General features: G+C 28.4%; 2 protein-coding genes across 4 annotated transcripts; one reads left to right on the top strand and one right to left on the bottom strand.

Moving 5' to 3' along the window:
• Positions 1–729: 729 nt before the first annotated feature.
• On the top strand, positions 730–10716 carry LOC130970005 (putative axial regulator YABBY 2). 3 transcript variants are annotated; one of them, XM_057895943.1, is made up of 6 exons: positions 730–1065; positions 3588–3719; positions 3863–3986; positions 6520–6568; positions 8430–8505; positions 10259–10716. In XM_057895943.1, the coding sequence occupies exons 1-6, from the start codon at positions 997–999 to the stop codon at positions 10376–10378; spliced, it is 570 nt and encodes a 189-aa protein (XP_057751926.1). In that variant the 5' UTR covers positions 730–996; the 3' UTR covers positions 10379–10716. The 3 variants fall into 3 exon arrangements, with proteins under 3 accessions (XP_057751926.1, XP_057751925.1, XP_057751924.1); XM_057895942.1 differs by having other exon boundaries at positions 731–1065; positions 3857–3986; XM_057895941.1 differs by having other exon boundaries at positions 735–1065; positions 3851–3986.
• Positions 10717–17566: 6850 nt separating this feature from the next.
• On the bottom strand, positions 17567–25307 carry LOC130970509 (ubiquitin carboxyl-terminal hydrolase 8). Its single transcript, XM_057896622.1, has 13 exons — positions 25225–25307; positions 24673–24927; positions 23121–23262; positions 22622–22681; positions 22410–22502; positions 21688–21960; positions 21423–21563; positions 21135–21305; positions 20163–20426; positions 19896–20044; positions 18695–19231; positions 18198–18468; positions 17567–17886 (listed from the first exon to the last, which is right to left on the bottom strand). Exons 1-13 carry the CDS (start codon positions 25296–25298, stop codon positions 17770–17772), a joined length of 2547 nt encoding a protein of 848 aa, XP_057752605.1. The 5' UTR covers positions 25299–25307; the 3' UTR covers positions 17567–17769.
• Between the last annotated feature and the right edge of the window lie 222 nt (positions 25308–25529).

Raw genomic sequence — 25529 nt, forward strand, 5'->3', positions numbered from 1 at the left:
TTTAGATATTTTTATAAATATTTATATCTTATAAAAGCTGCAAATACAAATATATTTTTAAAAAGTTTTACCAAAGGAAGATATAGTATTATGATCTTAGGCTAAAGAACAATTAGCTAATAATATATATGTTGTGTTAAAGACATGTAAAAGTTACGATTAATTACTAGTAGCTAGAAAGAATTTTCATATGAAATATATGATATCTCTCTTAAAGAGACAAATTAAAATTATTAATTAAAAATTTATTTATAGAAAATATATAAATATAAAGTTTTTAATGTATCTATCAAAAAATTTAAAATTTTCTATTAGTAATAATTTTAATATGTTCTAAATTCTAAAAAATACATAATTAGTAGAGTATTTTATATTATTTAGTTTGGTCTAAAAATTAAAATTATTTTAATTATATATAATTATCTAATTATAATATTTTTCAATGGCCATTTAATCACCTTATAAATATGAAAAATAATTATTTATGCTAACATGATAATAAATAATGTACATGTAAAATTTCTTTAAGTGGAATCTTTCAAAATTAATTATATATATATATAATATAATATAATTATAAATTAATTTAAAGGAAGTATTTTTTTTATTAATTACTAGAAAAATATAGTATAGTTTTGATACCTTAGTTGGTTTTCCCGACCAGACTAGTCCCATCCTAACCTATAAGATTTTGTACACATCTTCCCTCTCTATCTCTCTCTCTCTCTTCGTAAAAAAAAAAAAAAATTAAAATAATAATAATAATAATAAAGTTTCTTTGCTCCTTTTATCTCTTTATCATTGTTCTTGGTATTCTGTAAAATCGTTGATCATGTTCACTACTACTACTACTACTACTTCTTCTTTTCTTCCATCCAAGTAATAATAAAATTCTCTCCACTCACACCCACACCCACACCCGTGAATTCTGCTTATAAATCTTTTCTTCTCTCTATCTTTGCCAAAATACAAAAAGGAAAGAAGAAAGTTTTGTGAATGGAAAACATGATGGCAACCGAACGTGTTTGTTATGTTCACTGCAACTTCTGCAACACCATTCTAGCGGTACAAAACTTGTTCTCTCTCTCTCTCTCTCTCTTATTTATTCTTCTCACCTTTTTCGTTGTGCCATGTCTTTCATCAACTAATTCGGCAATCAAAGTTTTCCTCTCCTGTTTCTTCTTTTGAGATCATTTCAGAAAAAGAAAGAATCAAAAGGAACAAAAATAATAATAATAAATAATAATGCAAAGCTGCTTCTTCCGTATTTAGCCATGTAAAAAGTAAAATTCAGCTCAGACCTAATCATAAGAATATTATAAATGGATTAAAAATTTAAAACCAAGACTTTAAATTTAGACTCGAGAAATATATATAATTCGCAAGCTTCTCTTATATATTTTATGATGAAGTTCAGCTGGTTTTGCTGTTTATCGATAATAAGGAAAAGTTCATAGTAGAAGTAGAAGTAGGAGAAGAAGACGAAGAAGAAATGTAAATTGGGAATGAAGTCCAAACCTAATAACAATAATTCTTAATTATCATATCATAATTAGGAATCAGAAAAAATTAAAGGAATTATTCACTAATCTAGAAAGTGAGAAGATGTTTCTTGTGATTTATGAATAAAATGGATGCATATACACGAAATCATAACAAATCTGAGAGCTATGATGACTAGGGCTATTTGCAGGTATGTATTATTAGGGTTACTACGTTCCGATCCCCTTCTTCTTCTTTTTTTCTTTCCCAAAAAGAAAGAAGAAAAATTAATATGCAGAGAAGATAATAATATTAGTTATATATCATATGCTATATTGTGTACAAAGTCAACATCAGATTCAATATGTTATTTTTCATTTTCTTTAATTTCCTTGTTTGCTTATTGTACTTGTGAGCTAAATTAAGACGTGTATCATCTTGAAAAAAAAAATTAAAATCTGCTTACAAATCCATGTGATTGCATATATGTACAATATATACTCCTCTCTCTTAATTGCATTATGATGATGACGATGGTGATGGTGAATTGAAAGTGGTGGACTAGTGTCTGTTCATGATGATTTAATTTGCCAGTGAAGCACCTTCTTTTATTTTTTCTGAACATTATTAATGAAAATCTTTCACAATTTGAGGCCTTATTTCTTCCCTGAAGTACAGAGGCAGTGTCCCTCTCTTTCTTTCCAGAAAAACAAAGTGGAGAGAATAGAAACAAAGAGATTATTATTATTATTATTATTATTATTATTATTATTATTATTATTATTATTATTATTATTATTATTATGAGTACCACATCAAGAATAACCCCATTTGAGCACCATAACAAGAAATACTTTCTCTCCCTTCTCTTTTCCCCCACCTAATTTGTGTCTAGTAATAATATTATTCCTTTTTTTTCTCTCTGAATCTCTCTTTCTTTGTTTCTTTCACCATAGCATTATATATTGTTGGTGTATGTTGATTGTTGAGTGTTGAATGTTACCCCTTTTGAGGAAGCATTCCCTAATTCTTTTCTTTCCTACCTCAAAATGGAGGAGAGGACTTAACACTGCACAAAAGGAGCAGTAAATTTACTCTCCGGTTCTGTTTCTTGATCAGTATCATCATCACACTATCCTTTATTCATAGAATTAGCCTATACTATATGCCACTACAATTGAATGATTTTAAATTGTGATTTTAAGTGCAATTATATAGTTGCAAGATTACTGTTACAACATATATCCAGCACATAAAAATATAATGGTAATTATGAGTTTAAGATATACATTTTTGTTATATTTTTTGTATCATATATCATAATACAGTTGTAAATAACTAGTATTTAAAACTGCGGTACATTGGTTAAGAGTGGTGGTGCTTCATGGTGGCCTTTATGGTTTCTGTTTCAGTAGTCAAGTCCTTTTCACACACCCCTCTCTCTATAGTCCATATACAATTTCTATCTTTTATCATCTTGCAGTGTCAGAAAAAAAAGTGATGCGCACCCACAACAATGCAGTACTAAAATTTTAAATCACAAATGTCAGGTGCTATAAGCTTATTATTGAGTATTTGATTATAATAATGCATTATATATATATATATATATATGTACCTGGCTAGCTAGCTAGCTAGTTGTACTACTGTAGAGACCCCATAAAAATAGGCTTCTCAGAATGAATGAGAGAAAAGATAAGTGTACTCCCTTCCCTCTCAAGCTATATTATCTTATTCATCATTCTTCACCTCTTTCTTCTGGGCTGGCACCTATACATTTTTGTGTTTTTTCTTCTGTCAATGATTTATGATTTCCATCACCTTATTATTGCAATCTAAAATAAGCAGCATGCTGCTTTGGAAGCTTTAGTAGTTAGTTCTTGAATACTTGTTGGTATATAGATATGTGGTTATCTATGTTCATCATTCAAGATCTTAGCTTCTCCTTTCTTCAAATACTTTTTCTGTCTCTTTTATTTAACAATGTCATATATATCTTAGCATATTATTATTGAGTTGGATCAATGTATCTACACTCTACAATAACATTAAACTAACAAAACAAGAAAATGCATATGATATTTGAAAATGGTTGTTATTGGCAGGTTAGTGTTCCATACAGCAGTTTGCTAACCTTAGTAACGGTTAGATGTGGACATTGTGCCAATTTGCTCACAGTTAACATGGGAGCATCACTTCAACCATTAATACCACCTCATCAAGAATATCATCATCAGGTATATATATATTCTCAATTCACACTCCTTCATTCATTCTTTCTGGGATGATACTACTTTCTTGTTATAAAATTTCATTGCTTATATATATCTTAGTTGTATTGGAATTCTTTAATATGTATGCTGCTTAGTCACAGAAACAGCACCTAAGCTTTGAAGAATCAAGCAGCTGCAAAGAACTGGGATCATCATCTTCAAAATGTAACAAAATTGCGGCATTTGAGCCTGTCGAGAGTCATCAATCACCTAGGATTCCTCCCATTCGTCGTGAGTCACAAACTCTTTAATTAGGCCTCTTTCGTTTTCAATTTTCTTTTTATTTTTGTTTTAAACGTTCTTTTTTAGAATTTGTGAAAAAATGCTATTTTTATTTTATTTTATTTCTTACAAATTTTAAAAATAAAAATAGTAATATTTTAACAAACTAAACAAGTCCTTAATTTATTTTTTATTTTCTTTTTGTTTTGATATATACATTGATTAATATATTAATCAAGGTGATAAAACGATCCAATGGTTATGTTAATTTATTATTTTAAAAGGCAAGTTATTATTATAATCTTATTCATTGAAATAAGATTCTTTGATTTGTTCCTCCCACTTTTATAAAATCTTAAAATCACTATTTCTCTGACTTCATTCTCTAAAATAATAATAATAATAATAATAATAATAATAATAATAATAATAATAATAATCAATTGTGTTATGACAGAGAGATAAATAAATCTAGGCACATACCATATACGTCCATACCTAAATAATCATAATTAAAATGTGATCATTATTTCAAAAAGTCATACAGTTTTATATTTTAATTTTGATTATTAATATAAATATAAAATAGGGTACATTTATTCCTCTCACTCTCAAAGAAATTTATTACTCATCTCATTTGATAATCTGGTGTGTCTGTGTGTGTCTCTCTCTCTTTTGTGTGTGTGAGAGAGAGTTTGAAATGAACGAAGAAGCTAAGCACTTTAGCTATATAGGCCAACCTGAACTTTTTTTTCTCTTATGTTACTAGCTAGCTACTCTACACATTAACACAAACTCATTAGTTTTGAGGACCAAAAAGACCACCACTGCACTCACTCCAAAACCGGCACAAGTTGTTAATATAAAAAGAAGTAATAAGTAAGCTCATCATATTATTGAGGCCAATTGTGATGACTGATGAGGAGTTTTTCCTTTTTCTAAGAGTGTGGCCTTCCATCTGAGAGAGAATAGAGTTTCCTTTGGTACAAGGGCTACCCAATTTGGGTATCTAATTATTTTCTTCTCTCCATCAATTTTATATATGGCCCCCCTCCCCCTCCTTAGATGGTGACCTTACATAACAAAAAAATTGACCCATCCTTAATTGATTTGTTGTCAATTTGTCATCCTATGCCCTAGAAATTAAAATAGATATCCATATACTGATTTTAATTACAGTTACGGGTTTCACGCACCATAACAGCTCATGGTAATTGAGTTTTGGCTGTGGTAGTAGTACACTCCACACTCCAATATCTTCAGTTACTTAGTGGTGGGAATTTTCCCTCGGAAAGTGACCTTTACAGTCAGGACAAAATTATGCATAAAAGATATATCTGAGGAAAAATTAGAAATAAATAAATAAGAGAGATTGTATTTTAGCTGGCAGCTGGAGACTGTACTAACAATATAAATCTTGAATTTAAGTTTTGATATACGATAGTGGTAGAATTTGACAAAGAGTAATATGCATATAATTTTGATGCCAGAAAAAAAAAATTGCATGTAGAAGCAATAAATTTGGATAGTAAATATCATAAATGAAGAGGGCTTGTTAGTCTAGTGATTAGTTTATTAATCTACTTAATTAAGTATTAAAAATTCGAATCTTATTTTATATATGTAAATATTATGAAAAACAAAAAAAAAGTCATAAATAATGTTAGTTTGAGAATAAAACTTTGTATTTCTCTACTCTTAGAGAATGTTTGGTTGGAGAGAAATTGAAAGAATATAAAAAAAAAAAGAAATTATAAATTTTTATGTATTTTTTTTTCTATCTCTTTCCAACTAAAAATAGTCTTAATATAGCTGCTTTTTCATGTATATATAAATAATATAAATGTTAACTTAGAAAACGCATAAATCAACAATTAGAGTTTTAATTATAGGAACTAATCGAATAAATTATTTTTATAATAGAATTTAACCAATTTTTTTGTCTCTCCTTCTTTAAATTATCAGACTAATTTAGTTATTACCAAACGACTTGATCCTATAGTATTTCTCTTTAGTTATATTAATGTTATTTTGATGGCACGGGAGGGACATATGGTCCTTAATTATTAATCACCTAGTTCTACTGGCACTGATGATCTGATTTTCTTTAATTATGTCAAAGACAATAGTGTTATTTTAAGTATGTTACACGATTGAATAAATTTTTGTTGATATAATTTTTAAAGAATCAGCTGTTAGATTATAATTTTATATATTATAGATTATTTTTAGAAAATTTGATATCAATATGAAATTCTTTACTATATCTTTTATATACTTGAAAATTAGTGTAATATATTCATTCAAACTACATAAAAAGGTGTTTTTCAATTACATCAATAAAATTTGATTAAATAATCTTTATTATATATTAATGAAATATATATTTTATAAACAAAATTATAAACAATGTAGCTTTTAACATTGTTGTTATTTGATTCTAATTCTACGCCAAATCGTAAATTTACACATATAGATGACATTTCATTCAGCACAGTTTATAAGTTAATATTGCAAACTAATTCTCTCATGAATATCACAGCTCCGGAGAAGAGACAACGTGTTCCATCTGCTTATAACCGATTCATTAAGTAAGTTGCTATTTTTTGAATTTTCAATTTTTCAGAGATATAAGTTGGATTAGTTTTAGAGTAGTAATATTATTGAGTAAATTATCAAAATAGCATCCAAAAATTTTTATCGTTTGACAAAACAAACCCCAAAATATGCTAACAATAAATAAGCCTTTAAAATATTTAAAAATACGATAAAATAAATTAAATATTAAATATATATTCTAAAAAATTACTTTAGAAATTAAATTTTAATGTAAGATTTTACAATTATTATTAAAAAAAAATTTATCCTTAAAATTTGATAATTTTAGTCAAGTAAATTTTTTTAAAAAAAATTATTATAAATGACTACTTTTTTTTTAAAAAAATTTAAAGATCAAATTTTGTTCCGAATTTTTTGTACATCTAAATATTTATTCAAATATTACCACAAAAATTTAGATTTAATGAATAAGCTGTTTGTTAAATATGAAAATCTTTTTGTTACTTATAAAAAATATAATATTTATTAGTTTTTTTTTTCATATTTTTAAAGGGATCATTTTATCCATAATATTTTTTAGAGATTTTTTTTATCATTACTGAATCTTTCTAATACTAAATTGATAGTTAACCTAATATTATTTCTACAATAATTATCTTGTCACTAAAATAGACACAAAAGTTGGGTGGTAAACAATGCCCAAAATTTTCTCATTATCTCTCTCCAAATTATTTATTCCTTTAATTTCTGATGGTTGATCTAAAGTTTGAGTTTTAATAAAGTACAAAAAAATATATTGAAAGAGATAATCACCTTTTTTTAAGTCATATATTATTCAAATTCATCATAATAGAATGCAGATTTCGGTACAAAGACCAAAACAAAAATGTTTTGTTAGTAAGAACACTAAACTATTAGACATAATTAAATCGATGTGGGACATAATTGATGTTAGACTGATAATGGATTTGTCCGGATGAATTTTTATCAAAGTTTTTTTTAAGTAAATTTTTTAAAGATTTTAAAAAAATAAAATTATTTTATGTTTAAATAATTTATATAAAAATATCTTTTTATTTAATAATTATATTTAACTAAAACAATATAATTTTTTTATTTATCTATAATATTAAAAAAATATTTCTAAGTGAAAATAAAAAATTTATAAATTATAATGTCTAAAAAAGATATTTTTATTTTTTAGTATTTTTATTTTTATTATTAAAATTTTTTCAAACACACTAATTTTTTTTAAATTTTTTGTTCTAACAATTTAATGGATAAGCAAACAAACTCAATATAAATTATCTCAGCATTTTTCATATGACTTTACAATATTATGTGTGATATATAATCTTTTATAATAATACTATATATACACCAAAATCAGTTACCAAAGTCAGCTATAGTATAAGATACATATTAAAATATAAATACACATTAAAAATAAATTAAACCACACATATATTTATACACAAATATATTAATGACTAATTTTAACGACTGATTTTAGTATATAAATAATATTTTTGAATCTATTATTATTATTATTATTGAATCATGTTAGGTATACATAAAACACCAACTACTAAATCAATAATCAATGTGAAATATATATTAAAATATAAAATATATATTAACAATAAATTAAATATATATTTATATATAAATATATAGTGGCTAATTTGTTAATTTTTTTTATGTATATATTATTTTTTGAAAAACAATATTGCTCATCATGAGAAGATAACATAAAATTAATTGAGAAAATTCATTCGTTCATGGCACAACATTAAATCATTTTCGCCTATATTTGAATGGACTTACAGATATTGATTCCAATACATAAAATGGATTAAGCCTTCTATTTGTTTGGTTTTTCACTTTATTCAGGGAGGAAATTCAAAGGATCAAGGCCAGTAATCCAGATATTAGCCACAGGGAAGCTTTCAGCACAGCTGCTAAAAACGTGAGTTTATTCTCAATTATTTTTTTTTCTTTTAAGTTTTGCACGCTTATATATAAATGTTGTTTAGACACAATCACAAAATAAGAAAAAAATAATAATACTGTATTAACAACAAAATTTATTATTTTTAATTAATATTTTAAATTTTTAATATTAAATTTTAAACTCTAAACCTCAATTTAATAGTATAAAAATAAGTTATTGATAAAAAATATCGACTAATATTAATAAAAACGGTTAACCTCTTATTATTCTTTCAAAGGAAAAAAAAAGTTAGGCTTCATTAATAATTTAACATTTGAATCATTTATTAAAAATGTACTCCTTTTATTTCACAATAACCATCACAAAACAAAAGGACATACATCTCAAAGAAAATAAGAACATATTAGTAAATAGCAGAAAATTATATGCATATGAATTGATAAAATTCTATAAAAATCATTAATATTACACTTATTCTTTTCTTAAAACTACTACACAATTTTGATAGGGATAAATGTATAAAAGGAAATTAATATCACTTGAATGTTCTAAATGGAACAAATATTTTAAAGTTTGAAAAGAAAACAAATGTGTAACATTATTTATAAAACAAAACGAGGACAAAAGATAGAAAGCAAAACTTACCATTATACAATATATAAGACACAGCCTTGTATCTTCCTCAAAACTCCTTTAATATCCCTATCCTTAGCTTATTGTAAGCGAAGAAAACACCATTCATCACCTTTTAAGCCAACTAGCTAATTCATGGAGGTATAATATAAATAATAAAAGGTTCCTATCTAACTAAAAGTGAGATTTTCTCAAGAAAGAACCAGTAAGAATGTGTTTATCACCCTTCAGTTATTTAGTGATTTAAGGTTATAGCACTCTCTTCATTAATCACAACCCGAGAATAATAATTTTTACTTATTTGTTTGAGCAAATTAAGATGTTTTATTTTATTTATTTTTTTAAGACTTTAAACTTGGCTGCATAAGTGGCATTCATCATATATATTATTCAGCTGGTTCTCACTTGGAGGGTGTTCTTAATCTAAGTAATATGTTGAAGTTGATATATAGAGATCAGATGCATGCATGCATGTAGAGTTGAGAAATTGGACATATAATGAGTTCTTCTCTCGCTGGAGATATTAACTACGTCAAATATATAAATTTTTGTTAGAGATATAATTATTTATACTGCACTCTTAATTAGTTTAATTAGTTTAAGTTTTTGAAAATATTAATTAGTTTAAGTTTTTGAAAACAATAATATTATGATATGATATTAGAATTTTTTATTTAAAAAATATAAAATTTAATTCTTAGTAATTTAAAAAAAATAATAATATAAAATATAAAAAATTTATCTAAAACATTAAACATATTTAAAAAAACTCTTATTTAAAATGATATGTTAAAGATATAATAATTTTTATTGTTTTTTTAGTTTAAATTTAAAAAAATAATATCATTCACTATTTTACACACAAATCAAAATATATATATATATATATAAAAAATAAATATGACGACGACGATGATGACTTGTAGGAATTTAGCAATAATATTAAATGTAGCAATATTTTTTAATATATATTTAGATTAATAGATTAAATATAAATTATATAAAGAAAATTAACTGTAAACTATCAGTTAAGAAAATCCAAAAGCATTTGATTGTATATATATATGTATTACATTATATTATATCCTTTGATATACCTATTCAAACTATGTCTGCATATGATTTAAATATGCAGTGGGCACATTTCCCTCATATTCACTTTGGATTAAAGATGGATGGCAATAATGACAAGCAAGCAAAGTTGGACCATAATAATGGTGAAGGAACTCAAAAGTCTAATAATGGATTCTACTGATCATATATATATAAATGCAAGCAAGCCTGTGAGTATCAGCTTTTTTTTAAAAAGAAATTATGCTTGACCTAAATGAGTGAAATTATGAGTTTGATCTCAAATTTCCCAACCCTACAACTGGATATTGGAGACATTCTCTTGCATATGCAAATCAACCTCAACATCTCACCAATGTTATATAATATATATAGAACATGTATTTCCTTTTGTTTTCCCCTTTTTTTATAGAGTATACTTGTTATGATAAAACGACTGTGATTCTTCTTGTGATTGCATTTTAAGATGTTGAACTTTGATGATCGCTTAAGTAAACTATACTTTGCTACTATTATTATAATGATGGGATTTTTCTTTTACTCGTATTGCTATTGATTCAAAAGATTTTTATATATAATGATTAATTATCATAGAATATATATATAGCGTTATATAATGTAGTACTACATGATTTGATTCATGCAGCAGACCTAATGAAACAAAACTTATTAATTAATAATGTCATATGAATATAAATCTAACATAAATCACATTTTTAAATTAAATACACAATATTATTTGAAAATGAAGAATTTAAGTTGTATTCATGAAAGGATACACTTGAAAATGTAAATCTGATTAGTTACATTCAAAAGGAAGGACTAATCACATTCCTTCACAACAGAAAGAAAAATACCTTATGGTTATGGAAAGAAAAATCATTCACAATAAAATTGATATATCAGGAAATTGTCTGTCAATGTGTATATATATTAATAATGCTGTTTGTATACTAAAATTAGTCATTATGTATATAAATATATGAATTATTTAATTTATTTTTAATGAATATTTTATATATATATATATATATCTTTTTAGAAAATTTTGGACATCCATCCAAGCACATAAACAAATATTTCGAACTCTCGTATTCCCATCTCGGAGGACCACATTTTGGACAGTCTTTTTTTTTCCCTCATTATCTTTGTGATGGTTACAGTTTGACCATTAATTATTGAGCAAATGGTGCTTTCAATTGACCCCAACTTCCAAAGGAACTCTTTTTACCCACCATGTTGCATGAGGTGCTTAAATAGATAATAAAAAAGATAAAAAAGAAGAAATGTAATTATATTCTTTTTACTAGCTACATTGATTAACTCTTTTTTTTTTCTTTGTTTCTGTAATTTTCTTTCCTGGACCATCTTGTTCAGTTAATGGAGTACAGCCTATTAAAGGAGCAACATGTAGTGCAGTGTTGCATGCATGTCCTCACCTGTCACGCACTCAAATAATCACAACTAACTTAGCCTATTTCTTTTTATTAATAGGATTTAACTAAATAAATGTGTTTTAAAGATATATGGTAAAAATATAATAATATTCTTTTAATTTTTTTATGTATTTAATATATTAAAAATATAAAAACTTATTTTTGAAAAATAATTAGTCAAATATTTTTTTATAATATTTTTAAAAAGTATCTTAAAAATACACATGTTAGCAACATTCTTATTAATATAATCTTCCTTCCTAATTAATTGATCGAATTGTGGAGACTAAAGAGGAAATAAAAGTTACACAGAAAACCAAACTTATTTCTCTTTCAAAAAGCCAAAGTATATATAACCCAAGGGCAATATAATAGCTGCCTCAAAAAACCCTAATTTTCTTTCCAATCTCTATCTTCATGATACCAGTGGATAGGACTAAGTTAGTCAAGCAAGTTCATAAATTAGTTCGAACTCAATCGTTAATAATTTAATAAATTAAACTCGTGAGTTGGTGAGTTAAATTTGAATATAATCTGAATCGAAACTGAGTTTATAAATTAAATGAATCGAGTTTAAGTTAGGATAAGCTCAGCTCATTATGTATTAAATTAGTAATACATATATTTGAGCCGGTTTATTAACTTGAGCAAGTTTATGAATTTTCAGTAAGTCGAACTTAAATTTAAAAAATAAATTCGATTGTTAGCCAAACTATAATCCAAACTCATTTTTCATAAATCGAGCATGAGCTTAATCTATTTCAACTCATCTTACTCAACTCTACCAATGGATCTCCCGAACCCCAACAGCAATTAAATATAGCACTTAAAAGACTATTATTTTCATATCTTTTTAACTAACGTGGAATTTTCAATACTTATATATGTTTAGAGTTAGACATATAGTACCTAATAAGCTTAATCGTTGCCGTCTAATATTTTCAACTTTTAAAATAAGAAAGCTAGAAAATTAAGAATTATAATACTTCACGAAGCAAATATATATTGGAGAGATGGATAATGTTAGAAGTTGATATTTTTAGTGGAAAAAATAGAGTTGATTAATATCAATTCAAATATAAGACAAAAATAAAAAAAAAATTTGTTAGTCATCTAATATTTCTATCTTTTGTAGAGATAACACATTTTTAGACTTGAAGTATACATAAATATACACATACACTAGAAATAAAACGGATGCAACTTATTAATTATTAATGGGAAACATTTTATACTATAACTCTAAAATGAAGTTTTACCTTTAAACTTGAGTAGTACTAGTGAATTCTCATCTCAGACTTACGTTATATTATTCTTTAATTAAAAATTAATACCATGCTTAATAATTTATCTTCTACAACTTTAAAATGACTTTCTTTAAAATAAATTAACTAATTTAGTTTTTAAAATATGAATTTATTATTCATCAAAACTGATAATTGTTTATCCAAATTTCAAATTAATATTAATTTTATTTTACAATTAATTTTATTTATAGTTTTAAATTTCCTTTTATTTTAAGCAGGAGTAATATAAAAATAACAATCCTTTAGCAAAGCTGAATTGTTGAACCTAATCAATCATCATCATCATCAAAATACACACACATATATATGCGCGTGAAATCACACTGATGACTGTTCCATATACATGCAGCAGATAGATCAGAATATTGGCAGCTAGAGTTTGTTCTTACCACCATTGCATGGACTCATTATTAATGAAATATGAAATGCTACTATTGCTATGCAATAATGTTGCTTATTCATTATGACATGACTTGCATTGCATTGTGAGTGATTTTCACACAGTAAAACATCACTGACTGGCATTGTGTATGTGCCCAAATTAAGGCTCAAACATGCATGCTATTACAACAGAAATAATTTGCTACTATTTAGCCATGTTCAATATCAAATTAATGGACTATGTTACGTGTACACTAAAATTAGTTACTAGTATAAAATATATATTGAAATATAAATACTCATTGAAAATAAATTAAACAACGTATGTATATAAATACATTAATAACTGATTTTAGTAGTTAATTTTGGTGTAGAAACAATATTTTTTATATATCTAATAGGCACAAGCATTGTTACCTTCTAATATATTTATTGTTTGGTTTTAAATTAAAATTATTTTAACCAACTTAGATTAATTTAATAGTTAACTCATCATTAATCTACTTAAAAAATTATTAGGTATTTAAATTTCGTTTTGTGCATATATATAGAAAGTCATTAGTTAGCGGCAAACTTTTAAATGGAATTCAGATTCGTGACAAATTAGTTATTGACATGTTAAATTAAAAAAATATCGTGAAAAAACAAATCAAATTCATTTCTTAATATCTTTGTTTTTTTTTTTCTTGGAACAAATTGACATTTCTTAATGTATTTTTTAACAACTATAAAACATGTATTAAACCGAAGTTATGATGGGTCATGGCTGTCCGTGACTGATGATGATGTTGGATCCTTCATTCAAGGAAGACACGTGAGAGCCATGTTGTTGAAGGCATGTCTCCTTTGTACAACAACAAACCTCATCCATGATCCCAATCTCTGTCCATTATCTATGTACCTAAATTAAATTTACAAATAAAATGAATTTGATACCTGTAGAGATACCCACATAAAAATGGATGCAACTTTTAGAAATTACATGTATAATAATTAGATGTATAATAATTTATACACAAATCTAACATTATAATTTGAAGGCAGCCTCAAATTCATTCATCACCTTTAATGATTTATGATATTAAAATATTTATATCCGATTCGAATGTGTAAATCGATCTAGGCTGCTTTAAATTTATTATCTTTAGTTATTCATGATATTGAAATATTTATATTCGATTTGAATGTGTAATTCGATTTATTATTATTATTATTATTATTAAAAATCTAAACTCTATGACTTAAAAAAAATAAAAAGTGTAAATTTGAATATTCAAAATTGATTGAATATGATGAACAAATGTATGATATTAAGTTAAATATTAGCTAGGTTATATGCAATTCTCTAAATTTTCTAAATACAAAACTCAATATCTAATTTTTTAAGAGTAAAAAATTTTTAAAGAATTAATTAGTGCATTAAAAATTTAGAAAAAAATAATTTAATTATACCATTTTAAGTATAAATAATGTATAGAATATAATCAAAATGCATGCATGTTCAAAGTTGTAAGTTATGAATAAATTAGAGAGAATGATATAGATAGAACAAGTTTCCCAAAAATGAAAAGTAAGATAGTGTAATTAATGGGTGCATGGTAGAAAAATGGTTAAGTGATAAGATGAGTTTGTCTGGTGGGAAGAGGTTATAATGAGAGAATCTGAAAGGTCAAATCAAAGAGGTAGGTGGTGGGGTTATTACATATTTGTGTGGTTCTCAGAAGGAAGTGGGTGCTGTCTCAAACAAACAAATTAAAGATGGATCACTTTATCTTTCTCTTTCTCTTTTATTTCCCTTTGAACAAACAAATCAATCCAATCAATTAATGAAAATGTCTCTGAAACCTATTCGGACTGTCATGTCACTAACAGCCTTCCCATACCCAATTATATATTTTTCAGATTCTCATTATTATTTTTTTGGACCTTGCACATATCAACAACAATGGACACTTTTTAGTTACAAATTATGATGATACCTTACGTTGAATATGTTTAAAAATTGGAAAATTATAAATAATCAATTTGTTAAAAATTTGATAACAGTTCAACTTAATATTTGATATAAGGAAAGTTAGTTGCATGTTAATTATTTTGGCCAATGTATGTTAATTATTTATGTTAAGACTTCAAACCCAAATAACATGTCTAGATTTGATGCTATATCTATATATTAAACATGAAGTTTAATTAAGTTATTATCCATTATCACTATAAATTAAGCTATTGGTCAAGCAAATAATACCCGAAAGGAAAGTTGAAAAGGGTTACTAATAATTAGCAAGACAGAATTTATATATAGAATAGAGGCAATATATAAGTAATGAACATGAGTAGGTGCAATAATCTAACTTAATCTAACAATATATATCACCCATCTCAGGTTTAATTTGGTTAGCAAATAGATAATCATGTTGTGTGATAAAAATCCAAGTGTTATTAGTAGTGTGGTTCTACTAAAATTCTTCAAACGTTGGATGGATTTGGGAGTTTCTGCTGTATCTCTTTGTCTTTAGCTTTGTTGTTGCTCTAGTGCAAGTTCCCGGTGACTTTAAAGCTTTTTATTATTATTTTTTATTTTTTGTTAATAAACGAAGCTGTTTTAATTATAGATACGGCAGATTTTAGTATGTCTATGTTACGATAACTATAATAATTATATAAGTGTTGTTAAAATTAATGATATATTTTTTTATATATTTTGGTAGTATTTTTTTTTAATAATACTTTTTGAAAAGCGTTTAACGATAAAAAAATATTATTTTAATTTTAACAATATTTTTAAAAATATTGTAGTCTTTGTAGCATAGTCATAGAATGATAATTGCAACCTGAATCATCCTAGTTAGCGTATTAAGGATAACAATAACTTAGGTGAGAATAGATTGACGCCAAATTAAAACCTAATTTTAAGGTAGTGCATGTGGATGGGAAAGGGGCAAATTTAAGCCACATTATTCAATGGGCTTTTAATGTCATACATATTTTAAAACATGCACGTAAATAACAAGTTTGGTTTGAATTATAGACCATCGATTTATAAACATAGTTCAACCACTCAAACATATGACAAAATATTATTCATTAATATTTATATATTATAAAAATTTTGGGGGGCCAGTTGGGGGAGGCCTCTTCAGGACCCCTCTAGATCCTGAGTTAATCTTCAATGTCTAGTTTGATCATCATCTTTTTCGATTTAACTCTATTAAAATTTTTTGATATTATAATTTTAAATAAATTAATTGTTTTTACAAAAATTTTACTAGATTTGACAATTTTCCGTATTTAATTTACTCTTTTTATTTTAAGTAAAATATCGAATTTTTTTAACCTTATGTTTCTCGATAATCTAGTACATTCTTTATTAAAAGCTAATTAATTACCATAAAAAAAAAAGTTTCCGTCACATTTTCTATACTCATTTTGTGGTGTACACCAAATCCCGCATACTCCTCCACCATCCCAATTCCTTGTACGAGACAGAAGAGAATACAAACAATACATTTCAAAATAAGAAAGGTTACAAGTGAGAACCAGTGTTGAGCAGAATTTGAAAAGTGGTCCTGTGTTAGATTAAGGCTGCATTAACTACTATTAGTACAAAAATCAAAGAGGAGTTCTGGCACACCTTAACCCCAAATTGGAAACATGGTCCATACTTCTGAGAACTGACAAATGCCATACATTACAGTACTACTCAGATCCACTTCTTCTTTAAGAATGGCAAAGTATGCAGTGTTTGTTTTTTTCCACTTCATTCTCCCTAATTCCTCAGCAAAATACACATTAAAAATAGAAAAGAAAAAGAAACTATGGTTGCTAGTAATTGCTTTGATTTTCTTCCCCCCTGCAAAGACAGAACTTCATGAACTACTGTCATGTATATTATTTTAGCTAAGCATCTATTAGTAACACAAAATGTATCTGAACATTTGAATCAAGGTAACATCTTTGCTCAATCATTATTTGTCATTGGCAAATGAAGGAAAAAGAACATAATCTTCAATGAAGCCCTTTCAAACAAGTTTTATTTTTCTCTCAAACTTCTTTTGCAACTCTTGAATAATTGAATTTATGACAGCACGCTTGAAAGGAAATAGAAAATTAATGAATCATAAGATGTTCTTGGTTTTGAAAAAAAAAAAAAGATGCGAAATAGGTACAAAATATAATCCAATAAATTACCAACTCTTACGAGCTAGTACAACATTTCTACACCATGCGCTTTCAACTGTTAAAGTTCTAATTCTTAATACCCCACTAATCTTTACAATATCCCCTTCCTTTCTAATCCCACTCTAAAACACAACTAGCCAAAAAATGTAAAACATGTGAACAAAAAAATATTCTACCTTTTGTTAGGTATACCTGTAAGACTATAATAATGTATGAATCAATGATTCCTAGCTTCAATGCTATTTGAACTATGTGCAACTCTACTGTTATGTTTATCCTTCGACAACTCTTCTGTAGAAAAGAACATAGGCAGCTGATGACTTTATCTTCTCCTTACTAATGGGATGAACATTGCTATCGTCGAAGTCGTACCATTGATCACCACCATGCTACATGAAACATGGTAGCACAAATCAATGAGAGTGAACATACCATATATATTATATAATGATAGTAACAATGTTATCCAATAGGATCAACTTTTCACAATCATTGCAATTTGCATAATAAGTAAACCAATGGAGAAACCATACTATTGTGCCAAGCTTACCCTCTAAACAAAACAAGACAACCTTTCATTGTGAAGTTCAGAATTTTACAAAGGATTGAAACTATTTCCAATAATCCACAAACTTAGGTTTGTTTTATAGGTAAAAATCTCATCGTACCCAAAATTATATGCTTAAAAATGAGCACTTACATGGACAAAAGCTGTGTAATGACCACCTCCCATACTTCCATAATGGTTACTGATAGCATATAGCATGTATTGGTAAGATTTGCCATTCCTGTGAGAAATATAAGCTGACAAATCAAGATTATCCACAGGAAAGTCAACATATGTTTCCAGCTTGTTCTTCATGTAACGACTATATTGAAACCTCTTAAGATGAATGACCAAAATCTCAGGAAGTCTCCAAAGATCTAGCTTCTTACTGGCTTGACGATGTTTTTTACAGCTAGGGCAGTACCTAGAATTACACAAATCCACCTTAGAAAAAAGTAACACTGCTCACGAAATACTTCATGCAAGACGATATAGACTTGATGAAAATCATTTTAAGAAAAATATAGTATTTTAGAGTATTTAGATACACAGTATCCCATTCAATTGTAAGCAAAAGAAAATGCAAATCAAATTGCCAATCAAAGATTTATAGTTCTTTTCCTTAATGTTGCCGTTGTATAGTAACTAACCACATGTCTTCGGGTCCAAGAGGTTCTTCTTGCAAGAATGTATCAAGGCACTTGTATAGTGAAGCTGACTCCTGAGGTTTCTTTGCCAAAAACCCAGACTTGTAAACCTCAGGCAATGGACTGAAAAGCTGGGAATCAAATTGTTGAATCTGTTTATCTGACCAATATACAAGCACATGCAGCAGCCTCAACTCTTGATTTATTTCCAGTGGCTCATTCATTGATATCTTGGAATCCTTGACGATCCCTTTTTCATCTGTTATGTAAAACTCCAGTCCTCCATCTGAAGAAGAATCTTCCCCATTCATACTTGAACTTAAATGTGGTGACTCCGTCCCCTCTGTTTCTGCCATTCTTTCCGTTTTGTTACTCAAATCTAAATTTTCTAAGGACTCTTCAGTTGAAATTTGAAATGAATTTAGCAACTTTAGATAGAGATCACGGAGATCAGATCCTTTTGTAACATTGCAATGCTTAGACACAATAGGAACTCCAAAAGCCTTCCAATTTGGAGTTGATTTCCCATGAGTTTGCGGCCTGACAAGATTTGTTAAAATCCAAAGTTAACGATGGTAAGGAGAAACACAAGTAAACAATAAAAGCCTATGCATGGCATGCAGATTATAAGTGAGCATATGAACCCAATTTTCGTTTATAGTCTGGCAGTGAGCATTCAACTGATAGAGTAGTTCAAACTGTCAATTGCAAAGGTAAATTAAAACCATCTAATTATGGGAGATGTCAAATAATAATGCTAAACTTAAACAAGGTATTTGAGATATTATATGATGACATTTCCTTTTATTCTACCAACAAGCTTCATAATTCAGTTCTGTTATGGCTTTCTATATCCCGTGAGTTTACGGTCAAAATTTGGCAACATATTTATAGAAAGAAGACATAAAAAATATAAATTGGAAACAATATATCATGGATACCAACAATTCCCTAGCAAAACTGTCTTGATCAAATAACATAACCATGTTCTTTTAAAACTGAAGTCATCCATGTTTCTAGTTTCTACAGAGGAATCTTAGGCTGGAATAATTTCCTGATTGCTTATAATGGTAGCTAATACATCTTAGACTGATTTGAGAGATTTTAATGAGTCTTGCTCGTGAAATCGCAAACACTATTACTTTGTATTATCACAAGAAAGGAATTGATTTAACAGATAGTCCTCTTCAGACAAAAAACTTACTTCTCCATCTGCTGATTTGTAAAGACAAGAAAAGGTCCATCACTATTATCTTTCATAAATCGGTAAGCAACAAGTCTGTCAGCATCTCTGATTAAGGATAATGAATCAGATGGATCTTCAAGAAAACGTATAATCATGTTGTTGTATGCCTGTACCACAGCCCATGCTTTAGACATATAATTTTCTACAATATGTTTAGGTATCCATAATGAAACTCAGAAGAAAAGAACTGGCTTCAAATTAGATTTTTAAACTGAACAGAGATACCTCAGCCACCAATAAAGTTTCATCAAGCCCCAAAGAACATGCAATGCCTAAAGCTCTAGTCAGATCTTGAAGTTTTCCATTTTTTGGGACGGAAACAGTGTACGGTGATAATTGAGTAATTCCATTAATGCCATTATTCACAACAGTCAAAGTCATTGTTCTCATTGTTGTCGACGGCAGAGGTAATGATAAGTACATGAATGGATCAAATGTCACAGAGACCTTTCTACAAATTGGACAAACTAATGTTGATTTATATTGACCCTGCATAAGATAATAATGGTGGTTCATAGAGCAAACAGAATAATGTTAGGAAGAAAAGGCAGCGAATTTAATTCACATGGACAGAACCCAGCAACAGTTGAAAAAGTGTGTAGATTGCAATATTCTAGAAGCAGAAGAGAATCACAGATCATTCTTGACTTGAATTTATGATCCAACTTTCTTGTTACTCCATTTTTTTTTTTTTTTGGCATCAACTGCTACTGCTATACTTCATAATTGATCAAGATACTAAGATCACCTAAGTGTCATATACAACATTGACATTTTAAAGGTCATGATTTTTAATCCTGTCTATTTATGAATGATCTTTATTATTTATGGAAGATCCAGTAGAATTAAAAATCCAAATGAATTTTTAAATTTTATTTTTTTGAACAATAAGTGTTTGCCCTATATAATATTATGTCTGAATTCATCATACTGTAGACATTGCATGCTCTAAATTTTTCAAAATATTAATTTGACATAATTGACTGACATAAAGATGTGTCACTTTGCCACCCTGCTTGCTTAAGGTTGAACTCTATCTAAGTAACTGTTTATAGTATACTAAAGTTATAAATGTTTGAGTGAATGATAAATATGGAAAAGGAAAATCTATTAACACTTTCCAACATAATCTCGGAATCATAACAACTAATCAATTAACACTGTGATTGCATTTGCACAAAACAAGAGGATACATACTTGGCACACATCAACAATTATAGAATCATTGCGAGCCAAATGGTTATGCCAATATTCGTCGGCAACCTCTGTATCTGGTCGATCATCAGCATCCTTGGCTTCAATATATGGCTTACGTTTAACACGATTCAAATCTTCATGAAGTCCATCCAATAAGAAAGCAAGAAGCTCCTGTGGGGAAAAAATATTGTAGACAATGGAAGGATACATGAGAAATAATATTCAAAAGGCCAAAATAAAATAATAATAAAAATATAAGCATAGAATGAAGGACCAAGATTCACTAACTTGGGAATCATGCTGATTAAATCCACTAAATTGAGGTGCAAATCTAGCAAGCTTTGCTTTGAAAGCTCTTGGTGCTACCGGACCCGCTCCAGGAGCCCATAGCTTCCTAAGTAAATCTCCAAATGCCAAAGCTATCTCACCCTGGAGAGAAGCAAATTCAAAGAATATAAAGTGAAGGACTTCCTAAGAATAGAATTTACCTACAAGAGAATTTCCAGATATATCAAGCTAATAAAGTACAAGCAGCTAAATAATGGTAACATACATCCATTCCCAATGGGTTATCATGATTTATTTCTTTGGCATAATCTTCAAGAAAATAGTCAACAAGCTTTGGTGTGTGTGCTAGGCACTGGAGAGCACTGTTCATGAAACAAGTATTTCCCAGGTTTTGCAATCCGGTTAATCCCAATGAACCAGCTTCGCCAGGGCAAAAAGCGATACCATTCATCTTAAACGAACTATTATTCTCGTCTTTCTTCCCTTCTTTACATCTCGATGGGTCTGACAACCCATAAACTTGCAACTCTAGAAAAATCTGTATATCATTAAGAGTCATATTAATATTGCACATAAAGCACTTTTGAATCATAGTCAATAATTCATACGGCAAAGTTGTCACAATTATCAACAAGCAGCCATCAAGAGAGAAGACAAGTTACTGTTCTACAAAAATGCTAAAAATAAAGATTCCGGCAAAAAAATGACATGTCATTTGAGGCAAAAAGGACAATAAGCTAATATACTTCCAAGATGATGCGTTTTTCTCCGCCAAACACATTCAACATGTGATTAAAACTAAAATCATGGACCAATGCCGTTGTATCTACAAACCTCATGTAGAGTGTCAATTCAATTAAACAATTGACAGAAATGCAGGAAACAAAAAGAAAAAAAGGTATCCACAATAAACAATAAGGAACTTATAATGATAAAAATATGAAGAAAAGTATAGAAATTTGTTAAGCAAAATATAATCTAATTTACCTCCTCGGACTGCTTTTGACCTTCGGATGAAATCTTGCTTTTGTCATTCAGAAAAAATAAGGTTGTCCGACCTGAAAAGTCCCAAATGCGTAACTGTGCAATAACAGGTCAGAAATCCTCAATTTCTTGCAGTTTCAATATGATTGCTGAAAATGTATCTATTTTTCTGTTCTAATTTGATAGGTAAAACTGCAAACAGAATGTTATCTTACCATCTCTGTATCTACACCAAATATTTTACAGGATCTTTTAAAGAGCTCAGGTGCGTTGTCCTATGAAGAAGGGAAAAAATGGGAAACTGGATTAGGATTTGAAGAAAGAGATAATGAAATGAGTACCATGATTGCCTGAAAACAAATGAACAAAAAAGGAAAGCCATATTGAACCTAACCAGACAATATTGCTACTCATATATAAAGCCTTTTGGCAATAATAACTGCTCAAGCGAGTTATTTACTTACATGCAGAAAATTAATTTTCGATCATTGTGGAATCGATTTTTCTTTCATATTTTCTCTTTTCAGTATGTTTCTATTATAGTTTATCATTATCTTAAAGCATCAAAACACCATGGTTCCACCAACATTCCTTCAACATTGATAACTAAAAAATTGACAAAATAATTGTGGAATATTAATCCAAATGCCTTAGCCATTAGTCATTAGATACCCTTGAACAACAGCAATAATAAAAGGAGTAAAAACTAGTTACCTTTTTGCTTATTCTTACTCCCAATGATTTTGTTTCTTTCTGAACATTTAGCTTAAGTTGTAAAGGATATATGTCTGCCATATCGTCCTCAGTAGATGAACACCCTTTCTCATCCTTTATTGCATTTTTTGAATCACTATGCCTAAAGAAACCAAAACATGTGATACAGGAAACGCAATTAACAAGTATTATGAATGTTGATCAACCATGGACAATAACCATTCGTGTTTCACTAAGTGGGTTGGCTGCTTTAAGACACCATGGTATCCTATTACAAAATAAGATGCATAGACATCAAATTTAAATCTAAATATTTTTTCACGGCTTCACCGATAGTTTGTCTTTGTATCCCTCTATCTCCAACTATTGAAGTATTACTATCTGATCTAATCTCATTACTATAACTTTTATGAATCTTGTCCATACATAATCAAATCATCTAAGGTGAGATTTTCTATTGTATGCTGCATAGGCAAAATCATTATGTGATTACATTCATTTATAATGATAGGTATAAAAAAAATTTAAGGAAAAACTATATTCCTGGTGCTAGTAATCAAATTTATCAGGTTGTTGCAAACAGGGATTTCGAGTTTGCTTGACATAACATAAGGACAAAAAATTTTCATGTTAGGATTAGGTTCAATTGGAACATTCCCCTCGAAGATGATCTATCGCAAGTTAGGTTTGTAGCATGCTAAGCCTTGGAAAGGGATAGCCACCACATTCCATCACTTCCCTCCAGTAACATACATGTGAATGGAATAGGCAGATAAGGGAAAATTTGTTGCTAACTTGATATAATTATAGTGTGTTTGCTCTTATCATCTTATGTATCCACTCAAACTAAGAAAAGTAATTATCAATGAGTGAGACAATTAAATAATTTCCAAATAGTTTTTAAATTTGAACACCTTAACAAATGCACTTCAATTAATGTTTTTTTTTATATAAAAAAATACCACATAGCACCCGAAGTGTAAATTATAATTGAATCAGTGGCAAAAGGTAATTGATTATATCGAATACTTTATATAATCAAAGTGTAATCTAATCATTGAATGGAATCTATACTAAAATTTCTAATTATAGAAAAGATAAAATAGTTTCCCCAAAAGCGGAAATCTAATTCACTTGCAATTGCTTTTCTTTAGAAATAATTACAAAAAACCATGTAAAACAAGTGGTTGTAGCATCTATATCAGCTTACTTTTCATTCAAATTAGATTGTAATGCAAAAACGATTTTATTTCACCCCAAAGTTGAAATTAAACTAACATGACTGTTTAAAGTTTCATACATGACCATGAAAGACACAGCATAAAGTTGTACCATGAATATGAAATCACAGTAGAGTTTCACACAGCAGAACCAGAAACAATTGTCAAGCCAATTTAGCAAATTGTTCAAACTTACCACAATACAACGTGCAGTTGAGGGGAAAAAAAAAAACCTAGCATAAAAGCATATTTTGACTAGAACCTCGCACAATTCAATCATTTATACAATATTTGCTTATACAAGTTAGATAGAATTCTCTAAAACCACTCACCACTTGAGTGCCTGCAACCACATTTCCCCAGAAACCAATGCAAAGTCCCTGCCAGACACACCAACCTCGCCATTCTCGCGATTCTGCATGGATGACTCCTCCTCCCTCTTGAGACCAAACATGAGATCCGAATTGAATATGTTGTTGATGATCTTCATAGGACCTGCATATGAAGAACCAGCAACACCTGAATATAAAACACCCTCCTTCCCTTCCGAACCCTCCGGCATTGGACCCTTAGCTTCCTTCCACCACCTGAAAACACACACAACATCAATACACCATTCACAACAACTTTCAATCCAACAATTCAAGTATTCACAAGACTCCATAGACCAATGCGTGTGGGAGAAACAAAAAAGGGGAAAGGCAGCTATCAAATTGAAGCAAAAGAGAAATGTTGTGTTTTTCTTTTCTTTTTTTTTTTTTTCAAATCATTAGTAGGATTGATTATGATATCAATGCACGTGGAAATGGTCAATGAAATTATTTGAGGTTCGGAGAATTGGAATTGGAGAAAATGTGAGAGGAAGAGTGGAACGTGAATGTGACCTGAGAGGAACGAAATAGACTCGCTCGTCATCGTTGTTTTCTGAATGTGAATCTTCCGAAGGAACACTTTCCATTGAATTTAAAAGAAGAAAGAAAGAAAGAAAACGAAGAGAGAAAGGGATTTAAGAAGTGGAAGAGAAAATGCAGATCATTATGTTTTTTAGAGAGAGAGAGAGAGAGAGAAAATGACGGAGGGATTTGCAGAGAAACAGGTGGAGCTTCCTCTTACATCAACGGAGAAGCAAACGGAGGGAAAATTAATAATTATTTATACTTGTATCTATCTAAACTTTTATTTCTCATTT

This window comes from Arachis stenosperma, chromosome 3 (assembly GCF_014773155.1).
Source record: "Arachis stenosperma cultivar V10309 chromosome 3, arast.V10309.gnm1.PFL2, whole genome shotgun sequence".
In the NCBI taxonomy this organism is placed as follows: Eukaryota; Viridiplantae; Streptophyta; class Magnoliopsida; order Fabales; family Fabaceae; genus Arachis; species Arachis stenosperma.

Coding starts and splice junctions, on each gene's coding strand:
- LOC130970005 (XM_057895941.1), top strand. CDS start 997: ATGGAAAACATGATGGCAACCGAACGTGTTTGTTATGTTCACTGCAAC. Junction 1,066..3,587: donor TCTGCAACACCATTCTAGCG/GTACAAAACTTG, acceptor TGTTATTGGCAG/GTTAGTGTTCCATACAGCAG. Junction 3,720..3,850: donor ATCAAGAATATCATCATCAG/GTATATATATAT, acceptor TATGCTGCTTAG/TCACAGAAACAGCACCTAAG.
- LOC130970509 (XM_057896622.1), bottom strand. CDS start 25,298: ATGGAAAGTGTTCCTTCGGAAGATTCACATTCAGAAAACAACGATGAC. Junction 22,682..23,120: donor GAGTAAGAATAAGCAAAAAG/GTAACTAGTTTT, acceptor CCTTCTTCATAG/GACAACGCACCTGAGCTCTT. Junction 20,045..20,162: donor AAACTTTATTGGTGGCTGAG/GTATCTCTGTTC, acceptor GCTGTGGTACAG/GCATACAACAACATGATTAT.